At 41.1% G+C, this 22819-nt stretch overlaps 1 protein-coding gene across 1 annotated transcript in view; it reads right to left on the reverse strand.

Annotated features, from left to right (window-relative positions):
* Window positions 1-86: 86 nt before the first annotated feature.
* The window catches only part of ank2b (ankyrin 2b, neuronal), a gene marked incomplete at its 3' end in the record, with an annotated part of 215575 nt that continues 192842 nt past the window's right edge, over window positions 87-22819 (reverse strand). The window contains 5 exon segments of the mRNA XM_037674797.1: window positions 87-232; window positions 5637-5728; window positions 5862-6050; window positions 9659-9823; window positions 9917-10000. Of these exon segments, the coding sequence (XP_037530725.1) occupies window positions 87-232; window positions 5637-5728; window positions 5862-6050; window positions 9659-9823; window positions 9917-10000 (676 nt within the window).

Here is a 22819-nt window from a genome sequence, read left to right on the forward strand (position 1 = left end):
CTCCTCCTCCTCCTCCTCCTCCTCCTCCTCCTCCTCCTCCTCCTCCTCCTCCTCCTCCTCTTCCTCCTCCTCCTCCTCGCAGTAGCGTTGGAGCAGTCGGTGCAGGTGGTGCTGCAGGGCGTCAGGCCGCAGGGCGTCTGGGGTGTCATCCAGACGCTCCAAGTGCACGTGTTTCCCCTGGGCATCCCTCACCACAGTCCTCTTCTGGGTCCGACACTTACGCATCCGACTGCTGCACAAACAGAAAGAGACACGTCAGACGCTCGTAGGACAAACCAGTAAATCATTCCTGCTGACTGATGGACACATACGTAGTCAGGTTATTTCTGGTTTCTAAATGTTTTTCTGTTAGTGGGGGTGAAAGGGGACGTCTCAGTCATGGTTTGGTTCAGTACAGTCATTGTTGGTTCAATGTACCCATCCAAAACATCTGGATCGAACCATCATGGTGCAAATCCAAGTACCGTTACACAACTAATAGTTCTTCATCATAAAGCATGACGTACGGAGGAAGAGGCTGAAGTCTGGCCTTGTCCACCATAGATTAATCTTTGGTCACCCCAATCATTTGAGGGAACTATAATTGTAAGCAACATAAAAACTAGAAAACAGTTTTCTCAAATGATAAGGTGTGGCCAGTTTAAATGGACTGTACTTATATAGCACCTTTCTGTCTCAAAGCGCTTTACACAATCTGTGCCTCATTGACCCATTCATACAGCACTCTACTAGATCTCTACAAAGATTATTGAACAAATCATTCTAAAGAGACTAATCAGAGCTTTATCACATTCATACACTGATGGGACACACATTAGAGGCTATGAGGGGTTCAGTGTCTTGCCAAGGGACACTTCAACGTGTGACTGCTGGTGGAGTCGAACCCCCAACTCTTGCATTGGAAGACAACTGCTCTAACCACTCAGCCACAGCCGCCCGTGTTTACATATAGATATGGTGGTGGCCATCTTGGAGTTTGACTTGGCACCCCATTGTTTGATGGTGACCTTTCTTACACCTCGATGAAGCCACACACCAAAAGTTAGTACCTCACTTGTTTTTCAAGTTCTCTTGACAGACTGACAGATAACTTGAACTTAGCAATGCCTACCTAGGCATTGCCCATTTACACTGCAGCAGTGGACAATAAACTCTGCACTTTTGTCAGACACAGTTTATTGTTGCAAACATCTGTGTTACTACACAAAAGTATGGTGACCATCAACCATTACGCCGATGGTGCCGAGGTCGTGACTGTCAGGACTACTCTGCTCACTCCCACACACGGTAAATTCATTCAACCTTTATTTAGACAGGTTAATCCCATTGAGCCTCGAGGACTCATTTACAAGAGAGACCTGATTTCAACAAAGAATGATGACAATAATGGACAACAACAACAATAGACAGTTATAAAAAGGTTACAGATTTGTTTTTTGTTTACAAAATTAAAATAAGATGGCAAAAACACTAACAAACAGCTAGATTCTAAGACAAATGTAGAAAACTAAAATCAGGAACATGTCTGCATTGGTCCCTGCCAGGAGTCCAATAGATTCTTAAAGCCACTTAGAGAGGTCAAGGTCGAGAGCTTCAATTGTTTTTATAAGCTATTCCAGGAAACAAGAGCGGAGTAGGAGAAGGCTCTTTTACCAAGTTCAGTCCTCACTGAGGGAACACTGCAGGTAATAATGTCCTGAGAGCGCACGCTGTAGCTGCACTCACACAGAGACATGTAGGAGGAGATGTATGAAGGCAACAGACCAAGAAGTGATTTAATATAGGAAATATAATGTACTTACAGGTGCTGGTCATAAAATTTGAATAGCATGAAAAAGTTGATTTATTTCAATAATTCCATTCAAAAAGTGAAACTTGTATATTATATTCATTCATTACACACAGACTGATATATTTCAAATGTTTATTTATTTTAATGTTGATGATTATAATTGACAACTAATGAAAACCCCAAATTCAGTATCTCAGAAAATTAGAATATTGTGAAAAGTTTCAATATTGAAGACACCTGGTGTCACACTCTAATCAGCTAATTAACTCAAAACACCTGTAAAGGCCTTTAAATGGTCTCTCAGTCTAGTTCTATAGGCTACACAATCATGGGAAAACTGCTGACTTGACAGTTGTCCAAAAAACATCTTGCACAAGGAGGGCAAGACACAGAAGGTCATTGCTAAAGAGGCTGGCTGTTCACAGAGCTCTGTGTCCAAGCACATTACTAGAGAGATGAAGGAAAGGAAAAGATTTGGTAGAAAAAAAGTGTACGAGCAATAGGGATAACTGCACCCTGGAGAGGATTGTGAAACAAAACCCATTCCAAAATGTGGGGGAGATTCACCAAGGGTGGACTGCAGCTGGAGTCAGTGCTTCAAGAACCACAACACACAGACATGGGTTTCAGCTGTCGCATTCCTTATGTCAAGCCACTTGTGAACAAGAGACAGTGTCAGAAGTGTCTCGCCTGGGACTGCTGCCGAGTGGCCCAAAGTTATGTTCTCTGATGAAAGTAAATTTTGCATTTCCTTTGGAAATCAAGGTCCCCAAGTCTGGAGGAAGAGAGGAAAGACACATAATCCATGTTGCATGAGGTCCAGTGTCAAGTTTCCACAATCATTGATTGTTTGGGGTGCCATGTCATCTGCTGGTGTTGGTCCACTGTTTTTTTTGAGGTCCAAGGTCATCGCAGCCATCTACCAGGAAGTTTTCGAGACTTCATGCTTCCTGCTGCTGACCAACTTTATGGAGATGCAGATTTCATTTTCCAACAGGACTTGGCACCTGCACACAGTGCCAAAGCTTCCAGTACCTAGTTTAAGGACCATGGTATCCCTGTTCTTAATTGGCCAACAAACTCGCCTGACCTTATTGTGAAGAGGAAGATGTTATACACCAGACCCAACAATTCAGAAGAGCTGAAGGTCACTATCAGAGCAACCTGGGCTCTCATAACATCTGAGCAGTGCCACAGACTGATCGACTCCATGCCACGCCGCATTGCTGCAGTAATCCAGGCAAAAGGAGCAACAACTAATTATTGATGCTGTACATGCTCATACTTTTCAGTTGACCAACATTTCTAAAAATCCTTTTTTATTAGTCTTAAGTAATATTCTAATTTTCTGAGATTCTGAATTTGGGGTTTTCGGTAGTTGCCAGTTATAATCATCAACATTAAAAATATATCAGTCTGTGTGTAATGAATGAATATAATACAAGTTTCACTTTTAGATGGAATTAATGAAATAAATCAACTTTTGCACGATATTCTATTTTTATGACCAGCACCTTTCTATCTGATCAAGACACTCAAAGCTCTTTACAACAATCTGTGCCTCATTTACCTCCAACACACACATTCATACAACATTCTTTCTCTACAAAGATAATCTGAATCTGTAGAGACTAATCAGAACTTTAGATCACATTCATACACTGATGAGACACACATTGGAGGCAATGAGGGGTTCAGTGTCTTGCTCGGGGACACTTCAACATATGACTGCTGGTGGAATCAAACCCGCAACTCTCCCATTGAAGGACGACTGCTCTAACTACTCATCCACAGCTGCCCCAAATATGCTGAACATCGTCACTGACAGACGGCCTTCAGCTGAGAGGAAACAAAAAGCAATGACAGTTCTTTTTAAAGCACCTCCATCTGGCTCTGATGTGGGCAGCAGGGTAAGAACAGAGTGATGTCGCAATATTTAGGAGCAGAAGATAAACACAAGTTCATCAAAAGTGGTCAGATCATTCCTGCATGCTGACTGACATTACCTGGAGCTCACTCAATGTAGGGGAATATTTTTGGGTTGAACAAAAGTAACCCCTCAGCCACATCTGCTTTGGTTAAGTAATAAAACAGCTGTGGATGAGTGGTTAGAGCAGTCGTCCTCCAATGGGAGGGTTGGGAGTTTGATTCCACCAGCAGTCACATGTCAAACTGTCCCTGGGCAAGACACTGACCCCTCCTTGTCTCTGATGTGTGTCCCATCAGTGTATGAATGTGTTCTAAAATTCTCAGTCTCTACAGACTCAGATTATCTTTGTAGAAATCTAGTAGTCATAGGTGTTGCATCTTTTATATGTGAGGGGGATGTGTTCCCCTCACATATAAAAGATGTTCATTTAACCCCTCCCTTCATACACACACACATTTACCATGAAATATTATTTCACTCAACACTGTTTCTATTTCTTAATGAATAAATCCATTCCACTTGATTAATAGGAGAATACTCGAACCACTAAAACTCCACTCCAGGTTTTCCTGGTTACGTACAACTCTTCACAGCAGCAGTGTTTCTCCTCTGTCTCCTGCCTTGGCAGGAAGCTCACAGGGTGAGGAGGAGGAGACACTTTGGTGGTGCTCACTAGTTTAGTGAGCTTAGTGCAGGCAGTTGCTGACCGGCATGGTTAGGATGCTTGAGAGAAGTGGAACGCTACGTCTGTAGCATCTTAGCTTGCGTGTCTGTACTGAGCACGGCTAGCTAGACGCTGTGTGTTAAGGTGCATTAAAGTTGAAATGTCTTTAAACCCACAGCTGTATTTACACAAACTTTGTGAGAAAAGTATAAATTCAGCTGTGGGTTTTAAACAGTGGGTTTTATGCGTGGACTTAAAGTAAGGAAATACGTTATTCTCCTTTAAACATGGGCCATACACCACGGCACAAATACAACCCAGCTTTAAATGTTGTCATCGAGCACTCTGGATTTGAGCGACAGTAATGTTTCCGAATGAATGGCTTTACCGCAGTCATTAAAATACACCAGAATGCAGGAAATGGCATCTACTTTATTCAAAATGTATGTGTGGAGGCAAATGAGGCACAGATTGTGTTGTAAAGAGCTTTGAGTATCTTGATAAGATAGAAAGGCGCTCTGTAAGTACAGTCCATTTACCATTTAATAACAAGACAAAGATCCACTTGTGCAGAGCTAAACCCTGCTTCTCACAATAAACACGCTACAATCACACCAGCCACAGACGGGACAGAGTTCCTGCATTTTCGTTATTTCATATCAGTTATTCTTGAACAGAACCGGCTGAGAAAACAACACCATGAGCTTTAATGTCAGCTAATGTAAGTTATTTGGTTGTTTTGTGAGTTTGAAATGAGACAAAAGTCAAAATACCACAAAACCCACAAAACTGTTTTTGTTAAAAAAAAAAAGAATAAAAGAAACAACACTAAATATAGAAAGGTCTTTAACATTTTTCATTTTATCAAAATTAGTATTTATTTCATCTCACTGGAAAATAAAGAGCAGAGTGCCACCTAGTGTCGAGCATGTTAACAGCCTATCATTTTTAGTTTGATAATAAAAGTCAATGTCTGTCATGTCAAGGTTAATGGGAGCTCTGAAGCAGACACAGGAAACGAAACAACTGGAGAAAACTTCAGCTGTGCAGTGGAATGGTCCAAAGCCCGGACCTCCTCTGTGGGTTCAGATTGCAGGTTTGTGTTTCAAAGAATATTTAAACACAGCTTAGTCAGCATTTGTTGTTTAATGACCCCGAGTGTCAGTTTGAGTCAAAGCTGTGCCCTTCAAGCAGTTCTGATCCAGTTTGGAAGGTTAGGACCAAATCACAGCAAGTCCATGCAGTCCAACCTTTTAACCACAGAACCATCGTCCTGCTCAACCTCCTTCTCCACCACCTGAGGCAGGAGCACGTTCCCAAAGCCTCCGGCATAACTCAACGCCTGGAGGAAGACCAATGAGAAGGGAGGGGGGGGGGGGGCGCATGGGTCCAGTCACATCAGACACCTGTAAAGCCTCTGTTCCACCAACACATCCAGACTCTTGGTGTCAGAACTGTTGTTTTTGGATACTGACCTTCTGAAAGTCATCCCGGGCTGAGGGGAGGTCTGTAGCCAGGGAGTGGTCTCCTCTCTGCTTCTCCGTCCTCTCGCCTCTCACCACCGTCGTCTTCACCACCTTACTGACCTTTCGGCCCTGGACTGGCTCCGCCTCGAACGCTGAGGCTGTGGCAGTGCCCAGAACCCGAGGTTCAGTGAAGGTCAGCTGCAGACAAAAGAAGTTTGTTCTCTTATCTATAAAGGAATGGGACTGTACTTATACAGCTTCTTTCTGTCTTATCAAGACACTCAAAGCTCTTTACACAATAATCTGTGCCTCATTCACCCATTCATACAGCACTCCACTAGATCTGTACAAAGACTAATCAAAGCTTTAGAGCACATTCATACACTGATGGACACATATCAGAGGCATTGAGGGGTTCAGTGTCTTGCCCAGGGACACTTCGGCATGTGACTGCTGGTGGAATCAAACCCCAACTCTCGCGTTGGAGGACGACTGCTCTAACCACTCAGCCACAACCGCCTAATATTCTGGATATTCTGGGCATTGTGACGTGGGACTCTGTGGAAAGATTATGAGTAAAAAACATCTAACCTACAGTAGATAGCTTGTTTAAATCCTCTGTTTTAGTTCAGGTCTAACAGGACGGATGAGCTAATGGCTAGTCTGAGTGCAGCTAAGAACAAAGATGGCAGCTGTCCTTAAACAACTCCACTCTAACCTTTCTTTGTGCAAACGCTGTCAGTTTCATGTTACACTCTTGTTTACACAGAACTCTCTGCTTATAAGTTAGTGGCAGCTGCAGTTAGCAGTAGCACCTGTGCTGCTGTCTGGGCCTTTGTAGGTGTTGTTTCTGTTGAAATAACTGTGTGATGGTAAACTGATGGTGTTGTAAAGGGCTGGGAAATGTTTGTATGAACTGATTTGATTTGTTGCAGATTTGAGCAGACCACTTTGACAGTCTCTGACTAGCCGTTAGCTCATCAATACAATCCAAGCAGACCCACTTCCATCACAGATTAGTGCCATCCCAAGATGACCCCACTCTTCAGATCACCACAAGGTCATGAAAACAATATTAAACTTTTGCATCACTGATGAAGTCCTTTGGATGAAAGACAAAACATCTCAGCAAAAAAAAAAAAAAAAAAAAAACTGTCCAGATGACCTGGCTGAACATTGTTGGATTATTACCTGGATTATTGTGCATGAATTTTGATGTTTTGAACCACTTTGGCAAGGCTGCCTCAGAGGAGTTGACAGAAGAGAGGACTGGTCCCAGAAACCAGCTTATCACCAGCAAACTGTTTTTTTCCCACTATGGGAGTGTACTGTTTGTGGAACTCAGTTTGTTTGTGGCTCCTCGGATTGATGAAGTCCTTCTTTTTGAAGAATGAAACTTCTCAGGGGAAAAAAAAAATCGTCCAAATGACCTGAAGTACATCCTGAAAGTACTCAGTGCTTCTCTTTTTTTTTACATTGTGTGTCAGCGTTTTTCCAAATTAGATTAAATATACGTTTTTTTTCCTCAAACATTTACAAACAATAAAGTCCATGCTCAATAATCCAGGTATACAATCCAACATTTTTCAGTCAGGTCATCTGGACAGTTTCTTTTTTTTTTGCTGAACGGACCGAAGGCAAAACGTTTCAGCAAAAAAAAGAAACTGTCCAGATGACCTGACTGAAAAATGTTGGATTTACAAACAATCCTCTGTATTCAGTAGAAGTTTAACATCTCTATCTATCTATCTGTCTGTCTTAATTCTTAGTTCATATCTTAGATCTTATTACGTTTTTTCCTTTACAATTTATACTTTTGTTGGATGTAACTGGGACCCTGTGTACATAATTTCATTCCACCTCATGTGGTGTGTATGATAATAAAGAAACCTTGAACTCTCTGTCTCTCTCTCTCTGTCTCTCTCTCTCTCTCTGTCTCTCTCTCTCTCTCTGTCTCTCTCCCTCTCGCTCTCTCTCTCTCTCACCTCAGCTGGAGAAACAACACCACCAGCCTGATTACGAAAGCTCATGAGAGACTAATTCCTCAGGTGGCTGAGACGAGCTGGTCTGGGAAGCTCAGTCCTCACCTCCTTTTCCAGGTGTGCAGTGGAGAGCATCCTGTGCTCCAGCATCAACGTGTGGCATGGAGGCTGCACAGAAGACCGCTGGAGTCAGTCTCCCCACCGTCACAAACATCTAAACCTCTGGATGCAGGAAGAGGGCCATCTGCATCATGAAGGACCTCACTCACCCAGCACACACACTTTTTGCCCCACTCCCCTCAGGAAGGAGGTTGAGGAGCATTAAGTGTAGAACCACTAGACTGAGGAACAGCTTCTACCCTGATGCTTTAACTCATGAATCTCTAACCAGGAAAATCACTGTAAGAAAAAAAATCAGTGTAATGCCATATTAATTGGTGATATGTGACTTCTCTCATGCTGCTTTATTCATTCATACCCATCTACTCACCTCAGACTCATGTTCAGGCTGCTGTTGTTACGGCATATTGTTTAACAACATTAGTATTTAGCGTATATCTTAGATCTTTTAGTGTACAATTTGGTGTTTGTTTAGTGTATATTCAGTTAATTTTTTTCAGTTTATTTATATAGCACCAAATCACAACAAAGTTGTCTCAGGGCACTTTATATATATACTATATCTTAGATTCTTATTACTGTTTCATTTTACACTTTATATTTTTGCTATTTTCAGGTGAAACTGGGACCCCGAGTACATAATTTTGTTCCACCTCATGTACCACATGTGATGTGAATGACAATAAAATTTACTTGAACTTGAACTTGAAAAGCTGAAGGAACCTATAAAATGGGGCGTCCTCCTTGACAATGAGCAGAGGACATTTGTATTTGGACAGTGCTCCCTTTCTGTGTCCTCAACCCTCTTACTGAACATTGGTCCAGGTGGAGGTTGCTGGATGCTTCTACTGCTCCCATGGTACTAGGCTGAGACTGATGAGGAGGATGATGATGGTGATGGCCTTCAATCAAACTGTGGAAACATCTGAAGGATGATCAGTGGAAGCAGGATGTGCCTGAGCTCAATTCTGAGTGTCAATGCAAAAGCTGTGATTAACTATGTGGACATTTTTTTTTTAAATTTGCAAAAATAAATAAACTTTTTTTTTTTAATCCATTTGGTGATTATGGGGTTTTGTATGTAAAACTTTGAGAGGAAAAATCCATATTTGAAGATGCTCTGTACATGTTCCTGAGAAACTGATGAAGATGAAAAGGTTTTAAAAATGAGTGTTCACATGACCCACAATGCAATTCTGCACACTGTCACAGTTTTAAGACTGCAACAATCTTGATTGTGTTCAGACTCGCCTTTAGCTCATAAGTTGTTTCAGAGTGTAACACTTTTTTTTTGCCAAACCGAAGATAGTCAAACAGCTATCTACAGATGGATGACTGAAGTATGCCTTTAAAGGACTTATAGGAAACATTTTAACCAGCTGGAAGAGAAGAATAAAGGCTGTGTTAGAATGCAAATTTTCCTGGAACCATTCTGAACTCGAGTATACAACAGAGCTGCCAGCGAAAAACTCTCCTCCAGGGATCCTTACCCATCTTTAGCTTATTCAAGCTTTTCTTTTGGTTACAGCTTTCCTTTCCTACTCAACACAAGTCATAAAGACGGCCCTTTATAAAAATTTAAATATCTGAAATGCAGCAAAACAGTCAGGTTCAGGATAAGCTGAATGCCAGAGAACACAGTGGTCAGGATTACAAGACTCCTGCAATCAAAGCGTGTCAGAGCAGCAGCTGTTGGACCCCCACCTCCTTCTGATCTCCCTCCGTGTGGAGCACCGTTCTCTTCACCACTCTGGACACAGCATCTCCCTCCTCTATCTGCACCATCTCCTGGTGAGAGCCCTCAATGCTCACATCCTGTGTCTCTGAGCCGTCCGGAGACATATACTTGCGGATCACCTTCCGTGTGATCTGGTGGAAAATAGAGCAAGACAAGTTCTACAAAAAAAGCCCAGTCATTCTAAAGTCTGGATCTCCTGATTCTAGGTTTTATATGTTCCTTACTTTCTTCACTACCATGTTGCCGTGCTCGTCTGTGTACTTCTCTTCAGTGACGGTCTGTGGGGGGATGTCTGGCAGATTATCAGCCTGCAAAATACCCAAGACCCAAGCTGTCAGTTCAGAGTTCTGGGTACATTTGACATGAAATTAGCTGCACATGGCTTTCATTTTAGTTTAACATTACTCAGTCAGAACCAGCAGGTCTACGAGCTGTTTTAAGACTCCCTTCACAGTGGATGTTAATGCTGTTATGACATTAATAAGCAATATGCCGATGTCTCTGAGGGATTTGAATAGTGAATGTTTGTAGTTCTGGAGATGAGTATTTTTCTGGACTAGAATTGAACAGGGAATGCAAGTAAAGCTTAATGTTTTGGTGCAAGATGTTCAAGTGGGTAAGAGTTACACTGTGGAGAAGAGAGGGAAGTTTATTTATTTATTTTTTCTTGGCCAAGGCAGCACTAAGTGACAGCTCCTGGAGAGTGGAGGGAGACATTTTACCCACCACCAAGTTCAACGGTGGAGCCAGGGGGTGGTCAATAGTTACCACCATAGGCTAATGTTTGGCCACACCAATCAATTGAGAAAACTATACCTTTTAAGCAATATAAAAACTAGAAAGCATAGTTTGGCAACTAGTTTTTGACAGTGGCTACGCCAAGTTGTAGCCACATACCAAAAATGGAACTTGGTACCTCACTTATTCTTTAAGTTATCATGATAACAACAAAGATGAATGGATGAATGGATGGACAGAGAGTGTTTACAATTCCCTCACTTCACTATGCAATGGGAACAGGTAAAATCAGCCAGAACGTGTATTTTCTTTGCAATTTTGATGAGGTCTTTAGGGATGTATTAAGAACATAGTGGGCTTGCCATTAAATGTGATGGAGCATGATAGGTTGTGGAGGGTTTTAGGCATGCACAAAACTCTTTAATTGTTGTAGTGGTTTATCATTGTGGTGGCAGCATATTGGGGTCCTGGTTAGAGCATGGTGGCAGAGGTAAATGGTAAATGGACTGTACTTAAATATCGCTTTTCTATCATATCAAGATCCTCAAAGCGCTTTACACTACAATCTGTGCCCTCATTTATCCATTCGTACAGCACTCTACTATTTCTGTACAAAGAATAATCAGTGCTTTATCACATTCAAACACCGATGGGACACATATTGAAGGCAATGAGGGGTTCAGTGTCTTGCCCAGGGACACTTCAGCATGTGAATGCTGGTGGAATCAAACCCCCAACTCTTACATTGGAGGATGACTGCTCTAAACACTCAGCCACAGCTGCCGTACCGAGATAGAAGTACAGCCTTGGCACAGGACCGCACATTACGGTGGCTTGGTAGTCAAAGGTTTGAAGCAGAACGGGCCTGATACCCAGTCTATACCCCATCATGCCATCAAGTTATTGCCACACTCTTAGTGGAACAGCTACTCTGAGGATTGTGTCCGGACCAGGAAGAAAGAAGAGTGGATGTGGGCCACAGAAAACCCATTCACATACAGCATAGCATGTTGCTGATGGTGTTTCCAAGGCTAAAACTAATGGTGGGAGGCTCAGAAACCTCCAATGTATTAGCAAAATATGATATAGTCGAGGAAACAATTTAGTGAATACATGATATCCATGACATCATTCTAATGTAGCATGGTCTTCAGGTGTGTACATTAGATGCATCCTGTCTCAGTCCAAGAGAACTGTACCTTGGCAGGGCTTAGGCTCTGAACATGCTGCTGATTGAGTGTGGTGAGGTTGCAGGGGAGCATCACGGAGATGTGCAATATAGCAGGAAGTATCCTTATGGTGAGTATGAAGAGTGTAGCAGAATCATGATTGCTGAAGGGGGATTTTAAAAATTGGTTCTGACCAGCCACGTTCTAAAATATTGTGTAGGTTGAGGAGAGCATAGCAGTTTCCGTATCCAATGTGAAGGGTATACAAAGCATTGTTTGATTTCTTAGCCTGAAAATAAACTGGTGGAAATTAATTTCTTGAATCATTTAGTGCCCAAGTCAGCAAAAAGTGAACAAAATTATTTACCACCCACAAGTAAATTGATATCATCAACACAGATGGTTTTGTAATGGAACAAAACAGATGCAGGATAGAGTAACAAAGAGTAAATAAACAAATATTAAACAGAATATTTGACATTTTCCGTCTGGATTTTTTTATTTCTGTATTTCAAGACAATAATTTATGCCATGTGAATTTTTGAACAGTTTTTATAGTTTCCAATAACTCTTAGAAGTCTTGCTCAACAAAAACACCCTTCCAGAGCTGTGCCATGCTTTCTTTTACCTGAATGATAATTCTGCGTCGTACCACTCTGGTGGTCAGCACCTCTTCCTCTGAGCTATCAGAGGACAGCATACCTAGCTCCTCTGCTATCTCCTGGTAGACAGCACACAACCAGCACGAGTCAATCACTGAGTTGCTAATGCCACACACTCCTGCAGACAGCCCATGCTTCAGCTTTTCTCTTAACCTCACTTTTAGATTCCATTTGCCAGAGAAACCATTTTTTACATTTTTAAAAGGTAATAAAATAAAACACAGTTTAAAAGCAGCATGTGCAAGTGATGTGAGATGAAGAGAAGACCCAGTAATGCAAAAATATTTAGTTAAAACAACCGTGCAGGGATCTGAGCTAGAGTACAACATATGATGGCTTTATAAGGGAGAGGTAAAATATCTCAAAACATAAGAGTAAAGGAATACAGAATGGTCAGGGTATTCATTTTACACACTGGTGGAAACAACAGCATGCAGAAACCAAACAAAGTGAAAGTCAGCAGTTTGTAAATATCAACGTGTCAAAGTAAGGAACAGCTCATTTATTTCAAAGCAAGAAAAGTTTGAGTCTTTTTCCACTCTTCTTCATTGTTTTGGCTCTCATGCACTCAAAACACAGCCTCCTTTAGTCCAGTAAGAGTGATATTAATTTCCCAAAATGTTAATGCAGCGTCACAGCAGTCAGCCTGAAACCAGGTAATTCACGAGCCAAGGCAGTGCTGCACTCATGCACAACCTCTTACCCTTCCCATGGAGTCGTCATCATCATAATACCCTGCCTGATCTCTAGAGGGAAGCTCCTCACATGTGTGGATGTCACCCTTTGTGGCACACTCCTGTGAAGCTTCTGAATCATAATCAAGGTCGCCAAGACTTTCACTGCCAAAAGAGAATCGTCTGGGATCTCCAACTTGAAGAAAGGGTTGCGTTGAGAACTCACAGCTAACTTTCAGGGTACCCATATCAGAAGTTCTTGGTTTGGGGGATGGGGGTTCAGAGATATGATAAGCAGCCTCATGCTCTGGCTCTTCTACGTCATCTGGTTCAGAAAAATCTTGTCTGCAATCAAAGAATTCTTGATCTGAATCAGAGTGTTCTAGAGATTTGGAGACCTTTCTTGAGTCCATTGATTGGAGTTTTGGATCCTGCAATTGGAATTCTAACGCTGTTCTCTCAAAATCCGAGAGGACTCTCTTAAAGTCAGGAGAAAACTGAAAGTCCTCAACAACTTTAGATACTTCGTCAATGTTATCTTGAGTTGCAGGCTGTGCTGAGCTGAAGTCACTGAACACTGGAGACAATGGACTCAAATCATCAGAGGAGGCTTGACTATATTGAGAAACTATCAGGGTTTGATCCCCTGAAAATACTTCCTTGTAATCTGGGGGTACCAAAATCTGGTCTGACATTGGTGAAAAAAGTTCACTAGATTGTGCTCCTTTAGGGGATAACTCCCACTCTGAGTACCCACGAGGCACGTCTGACTCTTTATATGAAGATTTCTCAAATGTTGGCAGAACTGGAGTAACAGTCCGATGTGTTCTGTGTGAACTCTGCGCAGGTAGTTGTATAGGAAGGGATGTAACTTGCTGATCATCAATAAACAGCCCTCCTATTTTAGTGCCACCTTTTGTTGGCGGTGTAGCAGACAGTTGCTTGATTTTGATACCATCACATGGAACCTGTAAGTGAAATGATCTTTATAAGTCAGCTCTAAATCAACAGAAAGCTTGTATGCACCTTTAAAATTTACTTCTGCATTTTAAACCAGTCAACACATCACAGACCAGCACAGCATGTGTAGCCACAACATGCAGCTTTCATGATAAGCCATCACCAAGCAAACAAATCACAACAATCGGTATGCCAATGTCCCCCGTCACTGAGGGATTTGAATAGTGAATGTTTGTAGTTTTCAAGACGAGTGTTTGTCTAGACTGGAATTGAACAGGGAATGCAAGTAAATCTAAATGTTTTTGGTGCAAAATATTTAAGTGTGTAGAAGTTACACTATGTAGTAGGTTCTTTTCTTTTTTGCTTGTCCAAGGCAGCGCAGTGTGACAAATCATTGCAAGTGGAGGGAGTCATTTCATTCACCAACAAATGCAGTGGTGAAGCCAGAGGGTGGCCGATGGTGGCCTTGGCCACCAGAGAATAATTTTCATCCACACTGAGGACCATCCCAATCATTGGAGGAAACTACTTTTAAACAATATAAAAACTAGGAGTCATAGTTTCTTCAAATGACTGGGGTGGCTGGTTAACATATAAATATTGTGATTGTCATCTTGGATTTTGATTTGGAAATCCAGTTTTTGATGATGACCAGTCTTACTCCTAGAAGTTGCTGCACACTAAAATGAGTGTAATTTCTTATTTTTCAAGTGATCATGCTCACAACATGTATTGATGGATGGATGAAGGGTATTTCCAATTACCATTTTTCAATCCATGACAGGAAAATTATAAAGGATAGCTTCCTTCAATCTTTGATAGTGACCATTCTTGTGCCGAGATGATGCAGCTACGCACCAGGTGAAGTCACAGTGGAACTCGGCATGTTGCTTATTTTTCAAGTTATCCAGCTCACAGGATGTATGGACATTTATGGTGGCAGTCATGTTGGAATTTGTTGTGTTAACACAGTTTTTGATAGGGACCGTTTTTATGACTTTATGGTAGCCACTTACCAAAAGAGAATTTGGTACCTCACTTCTTTTTTTCAAATTATCATGCTAACAACATGCACAGACGGTTGAACGGACAGAGGGTATCTCCAATTCTCCTTCTTTGCTCCGTTATGGGGAACAAAAAAAGTTCTTAATGATATTTAACTGTAAAATAAAAAAAAATAGCTATACACACATCAGCCTCAATCTAAGTGTTAGATACTTCCATTGTGTTAGTTTATCAAGACATTTCTTTAGACTGGGTTATTTGTTAATTATTCAAGTGACTTGTTACAAAGCTAATCATAACCAGTGAGTCTGCTTGTTCTTTCATGCTCTCAGTCTTACCCTATAAGAGGCTGTCTTGCTCTTTTGGTCTACAGCAGCAGTGGGTTGGACCATTCTTTTTGCGTCTTTCACTGGTAATGGCCTTTGAGGCAAGTCTGTTTTGAATTCTTCCTCATCAACAACAGCTGGTACTCTTGAGGAAATTTCAGATTCAACCCCATATACATTGTGTCCTTCATATGTCCAGATATCTGATTGTGATTCTTTCATTTGTCCCCAGTTAGGGCTAAAATGTTCACTCTCAAACATATTTTCCATAGATTGAGTCAGTAATGGGGACATTGTCATTGACTTTGTATTGGGTAGTGCAAGTGATGCATCATGTAAAAATTTTGAGCTAGACTCTAACCATTCATTGATATCATAACCAAATTCCCTTTCCAATTCAACACTTTCAGGGCTTGCAGGTCTTGGGTTATCATCAATCCAACAGTCAATAGGCAATGCCACAAACTCAGACTCTGATGACAATGACACAGGTGAGGATGATTTATCGAATGGGGTGCAGTCCATAAAATAAGAAGATAGTATTCTCATAAACTCAGGTACAGGTGAATCAGGCAAAAGCCAACTGAACTCATTGATGGATGAAACAGATTCAGGTGAGGTTGGCCTACTAGTTTCTAGAGCTTCTGATGACACAATCATAAATTCATCTTCAGCATCCAAATCCAGTGATTCTGCTGATGATGAATGATGTATAGTGGGGTACTCTTCAAATGCTGAGGTAAACTGAGGAATGGGTGAATCTGGAGAAAGTGACCTGTTCTTGTTTAACTCAGGCATGGATACTGGAGATGATGCTCTCCTGTCAGCTGCATACATGGCTGACTCAAATGACATGGGTCGGTACTCAGGCAGTGACTGTGGTGATAAAGACCTCTCACTCTCATTCTGATTCTCAGACAAAGCAGATTCTGGAGATGATGGCCTACAATCTACCAAGTCTGACACCAGAAACAATTCCATATAATCTATATCAGATATGGGGGATTTAGAAGAAGATGACGCAGATCTAAAAACTTTTACACACTCTGGCAACTCCCACCTAAATTCTGGTATGGAGGAATCTGCTGAGAGTGGTTGAGATACACTCAAAGACTGGACAGATTCTGGTGATTGTGCTCTTGCTTCTTCCATTGTGAGTGAGGTAAGAGATAACAATCCTAGTGAGTTGGATGGATCATAACTGTTTTTGTCATTTATGAATGAGGATACCAAATCATCAGACCAGGTCTGAATGTCAGGGCTAGATTCTTCAAATGTGTATTTTGCCTCTCTGTATGGAGCTGCTTCGGTAGATGACATGTGTTCAGGGATCAGTAGACATGACTCTGATAGAGGTATATCAGGCATGGCTGCTTCTGTTGAACTAAACTTATCTGTCACTTCTGTTAGTACAGTAATACCAGTTTTTCTGTTAAAGGTGTCCTCTGAAAATTGAGGATCTTGTACCTGAGTAGTAAGCTTCCACATCTCAGTATTATGGATGAGACTGTACTCAACAACTTCCTCAGATGAGAAAGGCTCCATTGATGTTGTTAAAACTGAGGTATCCTTGGTCTCATTCAATGATAATTCAGTTGCTATTAATTCCTCTCTGTGAGAATTTAAGGACTTTTGTGAATATGATTTTTCTTCCATACAAAATGGAATTGAGGATTCTGATAAATTATCTGAATCTATTTCTGTTGATGATATGTTTGTCCTAATAACAGCTTTCACAAAAGTTTGTCTAAAATCTGGCCTCAAAGATTCAGAGTTCAAAGGTTTATATTCGTTATCTGATCCTTCTGATTGAGGTGACAGTGTTGTCCTGTCACTTACTTCTTTGTCAAATGAAGCCCAATACACCAAATCGTTTTCTATGTCTGATATTTGTGATTCTGGGGATGAACCCTGATTATATTTTTCCACAGTCTCAAAAATGTTCTGTGTGAACCAAGGGAGCGGTGAGTCTGGCGATAACCTTTTGTTTTCATCAAGTGACTGGGTAGACTCTGGAGATTCTGATCTGATGTTTGCAAGTGACATCATTTGGTATTCTGGTATGAATTCAACTGTGGACTCCAGCGACTCATTATAATCTGGCCTACTGTCAACACCAAATCCCATAGATATCAAAAGTTCACCTAAAGCATACTCAACATCGGATTCAATAGACTCAGGAGATGATGATCTATATGCAGCATTAATAATGACACATTCATGTGTGTAGTCAGGTATTGGTGAGTCCGGCGACAAGGCATAGTTATCTCCAGATGCTCTTGAACCTGGTGAAGAGGCTCTGTTGTCATAAGATAATGCTCCTAGACTGAAAACTATGTATTCAGTTTCAGAACATGTTGAATCAGAAGATGCTGACCTGTGTCCAAATACAGTTTCATGTAATTCAAACACCTGTGGAGCAAAGTCAGGAACAGGGGAATCAGGAGAAAGTCTGTCTGACGCAACTGATTCTGGAGAAGAAGTTCTGCTTTCAGTGAAGGTCATGATTGATAGATCCATTTCCAAATCTGAAAACCCAGATTCAGGTGATGTAGACCTTAGATTCATGTGAGGCATTGTAGATTCATAAAATCTAAATTTAGGAATAGGTGAATCTGGTAAGAGAAATTTAAGATCCCCATCGGATGTAACTGAACCAGGGGATTCTTCTCTGTCTTCAAAAAGCCAAGGCATACACAAATCCATCTCTAAATCATATTTAAGCACTGACTCAGGAGATGTGGATCTCTCTATTATTTCTAAATTAGTGGATGCTGGCATGGGATACTGTGGTACTGGAGAATCAGGGGACAAATATTTAAGTTCAGAGTCAAACCCCTCTGATATAGGTGACTCTGTTCTGTCCCCATAATCATATATCTTTGAAATTAAAGGGGCGGATTCTACTTCTGAAGCCTCTGATTCATTTGATGACCACCTGGAACCACTGAGCTCATGATATGGGTCATAAAACGCCTCTCTGAAATCAGGTACTGGGGAATCAGGAGGAATAAATGTATGTTCAGTTGAAGATGTTAAGGATTCTGGTGATATAGGGCAGTCTTCTATTGATAAAGACAACTGCATTTCCAAATTGGATAACAAGGATTCAGGTGTTGTTGACCTTGAGACAAAGAGGGATATGGAGGACTCTTGTAGTGCTTGAGTAAATTCAGGAATAGGAGAGTCAGGCTGACATGGTGAAAGTGATGCAGCTCCATCAGGAGATGTTTCTCTGTCTGTAAACACCCCAGTCATACAAAATTCTGTGTCTGAATCCTCTTCCGGAAGTACAGATTCAAGAGATGTGGATCTGTATTCTGTCCCTAAAATGTTGAGTGTAACCACTGGATACTGACATATTGGAGAATCAGGAGATAAACCTCTAAGATTACAATCAGAAAGCTCTAATGTGGGTGATTCTGCTCTGTCCCCATAATCATACATCTGTGAAACCAAAGGAGCATATTCCATTTCTGTAGCCTCTGATTCAGGCGTTGATGACCTGGAACCACCGAGCTCATGATATGGGTTATAAAAAGGTTGTCTGAAGTCAGGCACTGGGGAATCAGGAGGAATAAATGTATGTTCAGTTGGAGATGTTAAGTATTCAGGTGAAATAGGGTAGTCTTCAATGACTACTGCAGAAGAGAACTCTACTTCCAAATCTGATAACAATGAGTTTGGTGATGATGTCCTTGAGCCTAAGTGGGATACAAAGGACTCATGTAGTGTTTGTGTAAAGGCAGGAATAGGAGAATCAGGTGAAAGAAGTCCTATTTCATCTTTAGATATAGAGGAACAAGGAGATGTTCCTCTGTCTTCAAAAATCCAAGGCATACACAAATCTGTCTCTGAATTATTTTCTGAAAACACTGATTCAGGAGATGTGGATCTGTACTTTGCCCCTAAAATTAAGGGTGCATTAATGTAATACTGTGGTAATGGAGAATCAGGAGACAAACATTTAAGTTCAGAGTCAGAACACTCAGATATAGGTGATCCTGCTCTGTCCCCATAATCATATATCTGTACAATCAAAGGGGCATATTCTATTTCTGAAACATCTGATTCAGGTGATGATGATCTGGAACAACTGAGCTCATGACATGCACCATAAAAATCCTGACTGAAGTTAGGTACTGGGGAATCAGGAGGAATAAATGCATGTTCAGTTGGAGACGTGAAGGATTCATGTGATGCAGGGTAGTTGTCTATTAAGAAAGATAATTCAGATTCCAAGTCTGATAAAGATTCAGGTGATGCTGACCCTGAGACAAAATGTGTTAATGAGAACTCCTGTAGTGCTTGTGTAAATTCAAAAATAGGTGAGTCAGGGGAAAGTGGTTTAAACTCATAGTTGGATGCAGTTGAACTGGGAGATTTTGCTCTGTCTTCAAAGAGCCAAGTCATACACACATCTGTCTCTAAATCTTCTCCTGAAAATGTTGATTCTGGGGATATGGGCATTAAGTCCGTGTGACAGACTGTAAACCTATTAGGTGTATATTCAGGAATGGGTGACTCTGGTCTGAATTCATCTTTAGATGTAGTCGAATCAGGAGATGTTGACCTGACCTCAAAAAGAAAAGTTATACTTGTATCTGTCTCTAAACCCTCATCTGAATATATTGACCCAGGAGATGCTGATCTGTATGTTGTGCCTGGTTTATAGTGTGTGTACTGGGGTATTGGAGAGTCTGTAGACTCAAAAGGAGAAATCAACTCGGGTGATTTTGGTCTTTCATCATCTTCAACAAGTGGATAAATTATTTGTGCAAAATCTATATCTGAATCAATGGATTCAGGTGATGATAGCCTACAACCACTAGTATCAACGTAGGTAGCTGGCAAAGCCTGTCTGAATTCAGGTACTGGGGAATCAGCTGAAAGTTTTTTGTATTTACTAGCTGATGCTAAAGAGTCAGGAGATGAAGGGCGGTCATCACAAAACACCACACAATTTGTGTCATGTTCTAAATCTGATGATACACATTCTGGTGAAGAGAATATGTAGTTCATGTATGAGTTTATGGAGTTTTGTGGCAGTAACTGAAACTCTGGAATAGGTGAATCTGGTGAGAGAGCTCTAAATTCATTCTGATCATCAGGAGACATTGATCTAAAGATTAATGCCATTGTTACAGGTGAAGACCTATACTCTGAGTCAGAATCTAGTGACAGAAGTCTGTTTTCAAGTTCTGGTTCTGACTCTGATATATTTTTTCTGCTTTGGGTTTCACACACCAAATTCATTGAGAGGGCATACTCAACGTTTGATGGAAGAGATTCATGAGATGCTGAACTAAAACCAACAAAGGAGGGAAAACGTTCCGTTGTTCTTGTTCCAAACTGAGTCACAGGTGAATCCTGATGTGTATCTTCAGATTCAAATGAATCAAGAGAATGTATGCTGAACTCATATTCATCAGGTGTAGGGCTTCTCTTTTTTACCTCAGTAAAAGGCATGCCCAAAGTTTCCAGTTCTGTGTCTGACATCTCCATTGTAGGAGATGATGACTTGCTCACTGAAGCCAAGACACTCAGTTCTTTATTTTGAATAAATAGTGGTAAAGGAGAGTCTGGAGACAAAGTACAATACTCATTAATGAATGTTATTGAATTGGGAGATGATGTTCTTGTTTCTGTCATTGAAAGAGACAGTGGAGACATTGGCCTATATGACATAAATGATTCTGATAAAACTGGCCACATCTCAGTTTCTGAAGACACTGATTGTGGAGAATCTGGTCTGTTTTGTGTACAGAGCTCTGTCAAGGTGCACCTAGATAAATTATTTGTATCTAGGGAGATTGATTTGGTTGAGGAAGACCTATGCACACCAACTGCATTACAATATTCATGATTCTCTGGCACATCAAATGTTTTAGGGTCTACATTTGAGACATGTTCAAAGGATGTTGGGCAGTTGATTTTTCTTACTGGAGATTCAAAAGAAAATATTGACAACTGGGGAATAGGTGAACAAGGAGAAAAATGTATATTCTTCTCAACAGTGTGTTCAGGATTCTGCTCATGTTCTACCCCAGAGGCAGGCAACTTTGGTCTATCTGTTTCCTCTGCATCTGAATCAAGTGAAACAATTTCTGTCCTAGTCTCGACATTTTCAAACCCAGCTCTGTTTCCAAATACATCACCTACATAATGAGAATCATAAAGCTGACATATCAGTTGGTGTGTTCCAAGTGTTGGACAAGCTACTAAATGCTCATGTTCAAGATTGAACACTAGTGAGTCAGGTGAGTCTGGTCTCTGTTCTGTGAAGACCAGTGGCATTGAAAGGCCATTTTCAATATCTGAACACACTGACTCTGGTGAGGAGGACCTGTACCCCGAGCTAGCTGTATTTAATTCTGATACTGCAAGTTTGAAATCTGGTATAGGTGAATCTGGTGATAATGCAGCCATATCATTCACATATGTTGATGAACAAGGTGACAAAAGTCTTGTGAATGTGAAAAATTCTGATTCCTCTTTTGACACAGTGGATTGTGGAGAATATTGTAGACAGTGAGAAATGTTAGCAAGGTCACTAGAAAGTTGGAGAACTTGGGAATATAGACACAAATCTTTCAATGGATCTGGAGACTCTGATCTTTGTACATTCACTGATGTCATTTCTTGAGGTGATAAAGGCCTGTACTCTGACTCTGTACTGTTCAACTTCACATTATCCTCTGGCTCCTTCATTTCTGCCATACCTGAAAAATTCTCAGTTCTTGTCACAACAGACTCTAATCCCATTGTTTTACTGAAGAATGTCTCTCCAACATACTGAGGATCAAGTATTGGAGAAATAAGCTTCCGAAATTTTGTCCCACAAACTGCTCCTACAGATGGTCTATTACTACTCAATAGCCTTTCTGTGGACTCAGACACTGTTGATTCTGGTGAGGCAGATCTCTGATTTAAAATAGTTCTTGCTACATACATTTCTGCAGATTGTTTACCTTCTGAAAATGATAATCGGTGGGCACTAACAGAAACCGATTCTGTGAACCCTGCTGTGAATTCTGGTATAGGCGAATCACCTTGATAATCATCTCCAGAAAGCACAGATTCAGGTGATAATGTTCTCCTCCAGCAGTACACTGGCTGATTCATAAACCCATAGTCTAGATCTGATCTCTCAAGTGTGCACAAATGAGTTTGTAGTAAATCCCATCTAGTATCTGGAATGGGTGAATCTGGGGAAAGTGGCCCATTTTCATCAGGAGAATCTACAGATAGAGGTCTGCTTTCCCCATATAATGATTCCAAAGAGGAAGACCTATGATCTGAGGCAAAGATGTCTGAGGTAAATGAAACGGGTGATAATGATTTCTCCATACCTGTTTGGCTTGTCAAGGTATGAGAGTCAGATAAATCTTTTCTAAAGTCTTGAATGGGTGATTCTGAAGACAGAGGATAGTTTTCATCAGCTGAATCTATAGAAGGTGGTCGGCTCACACAGATTAGCAATTCCAATGAGACAGACCCAGGCTCTGTATCTGAAGCCAATGAAACATGTGATGAGGACCTTTCTAGTGTGGTCCAATTAGTTTCTCGTACAAACTGTCCAAACTCTGGGAC

The sequence above is a fragment of the Nematolebias whitei genome, chromosome 1, assembly GCF_014905685.2.
Source record: "Nematolebias whitei isolate Nwh7 chromosome 1, NemWhi1, whole genome shotgun sequence".
NCBI classification, from domain to species: Eukaryota; Metazoa; Chordata; class Actinopteri; order Cyprinodontiformes; family Rivulidae; genus Nematolebias; species Nematolebias whitei.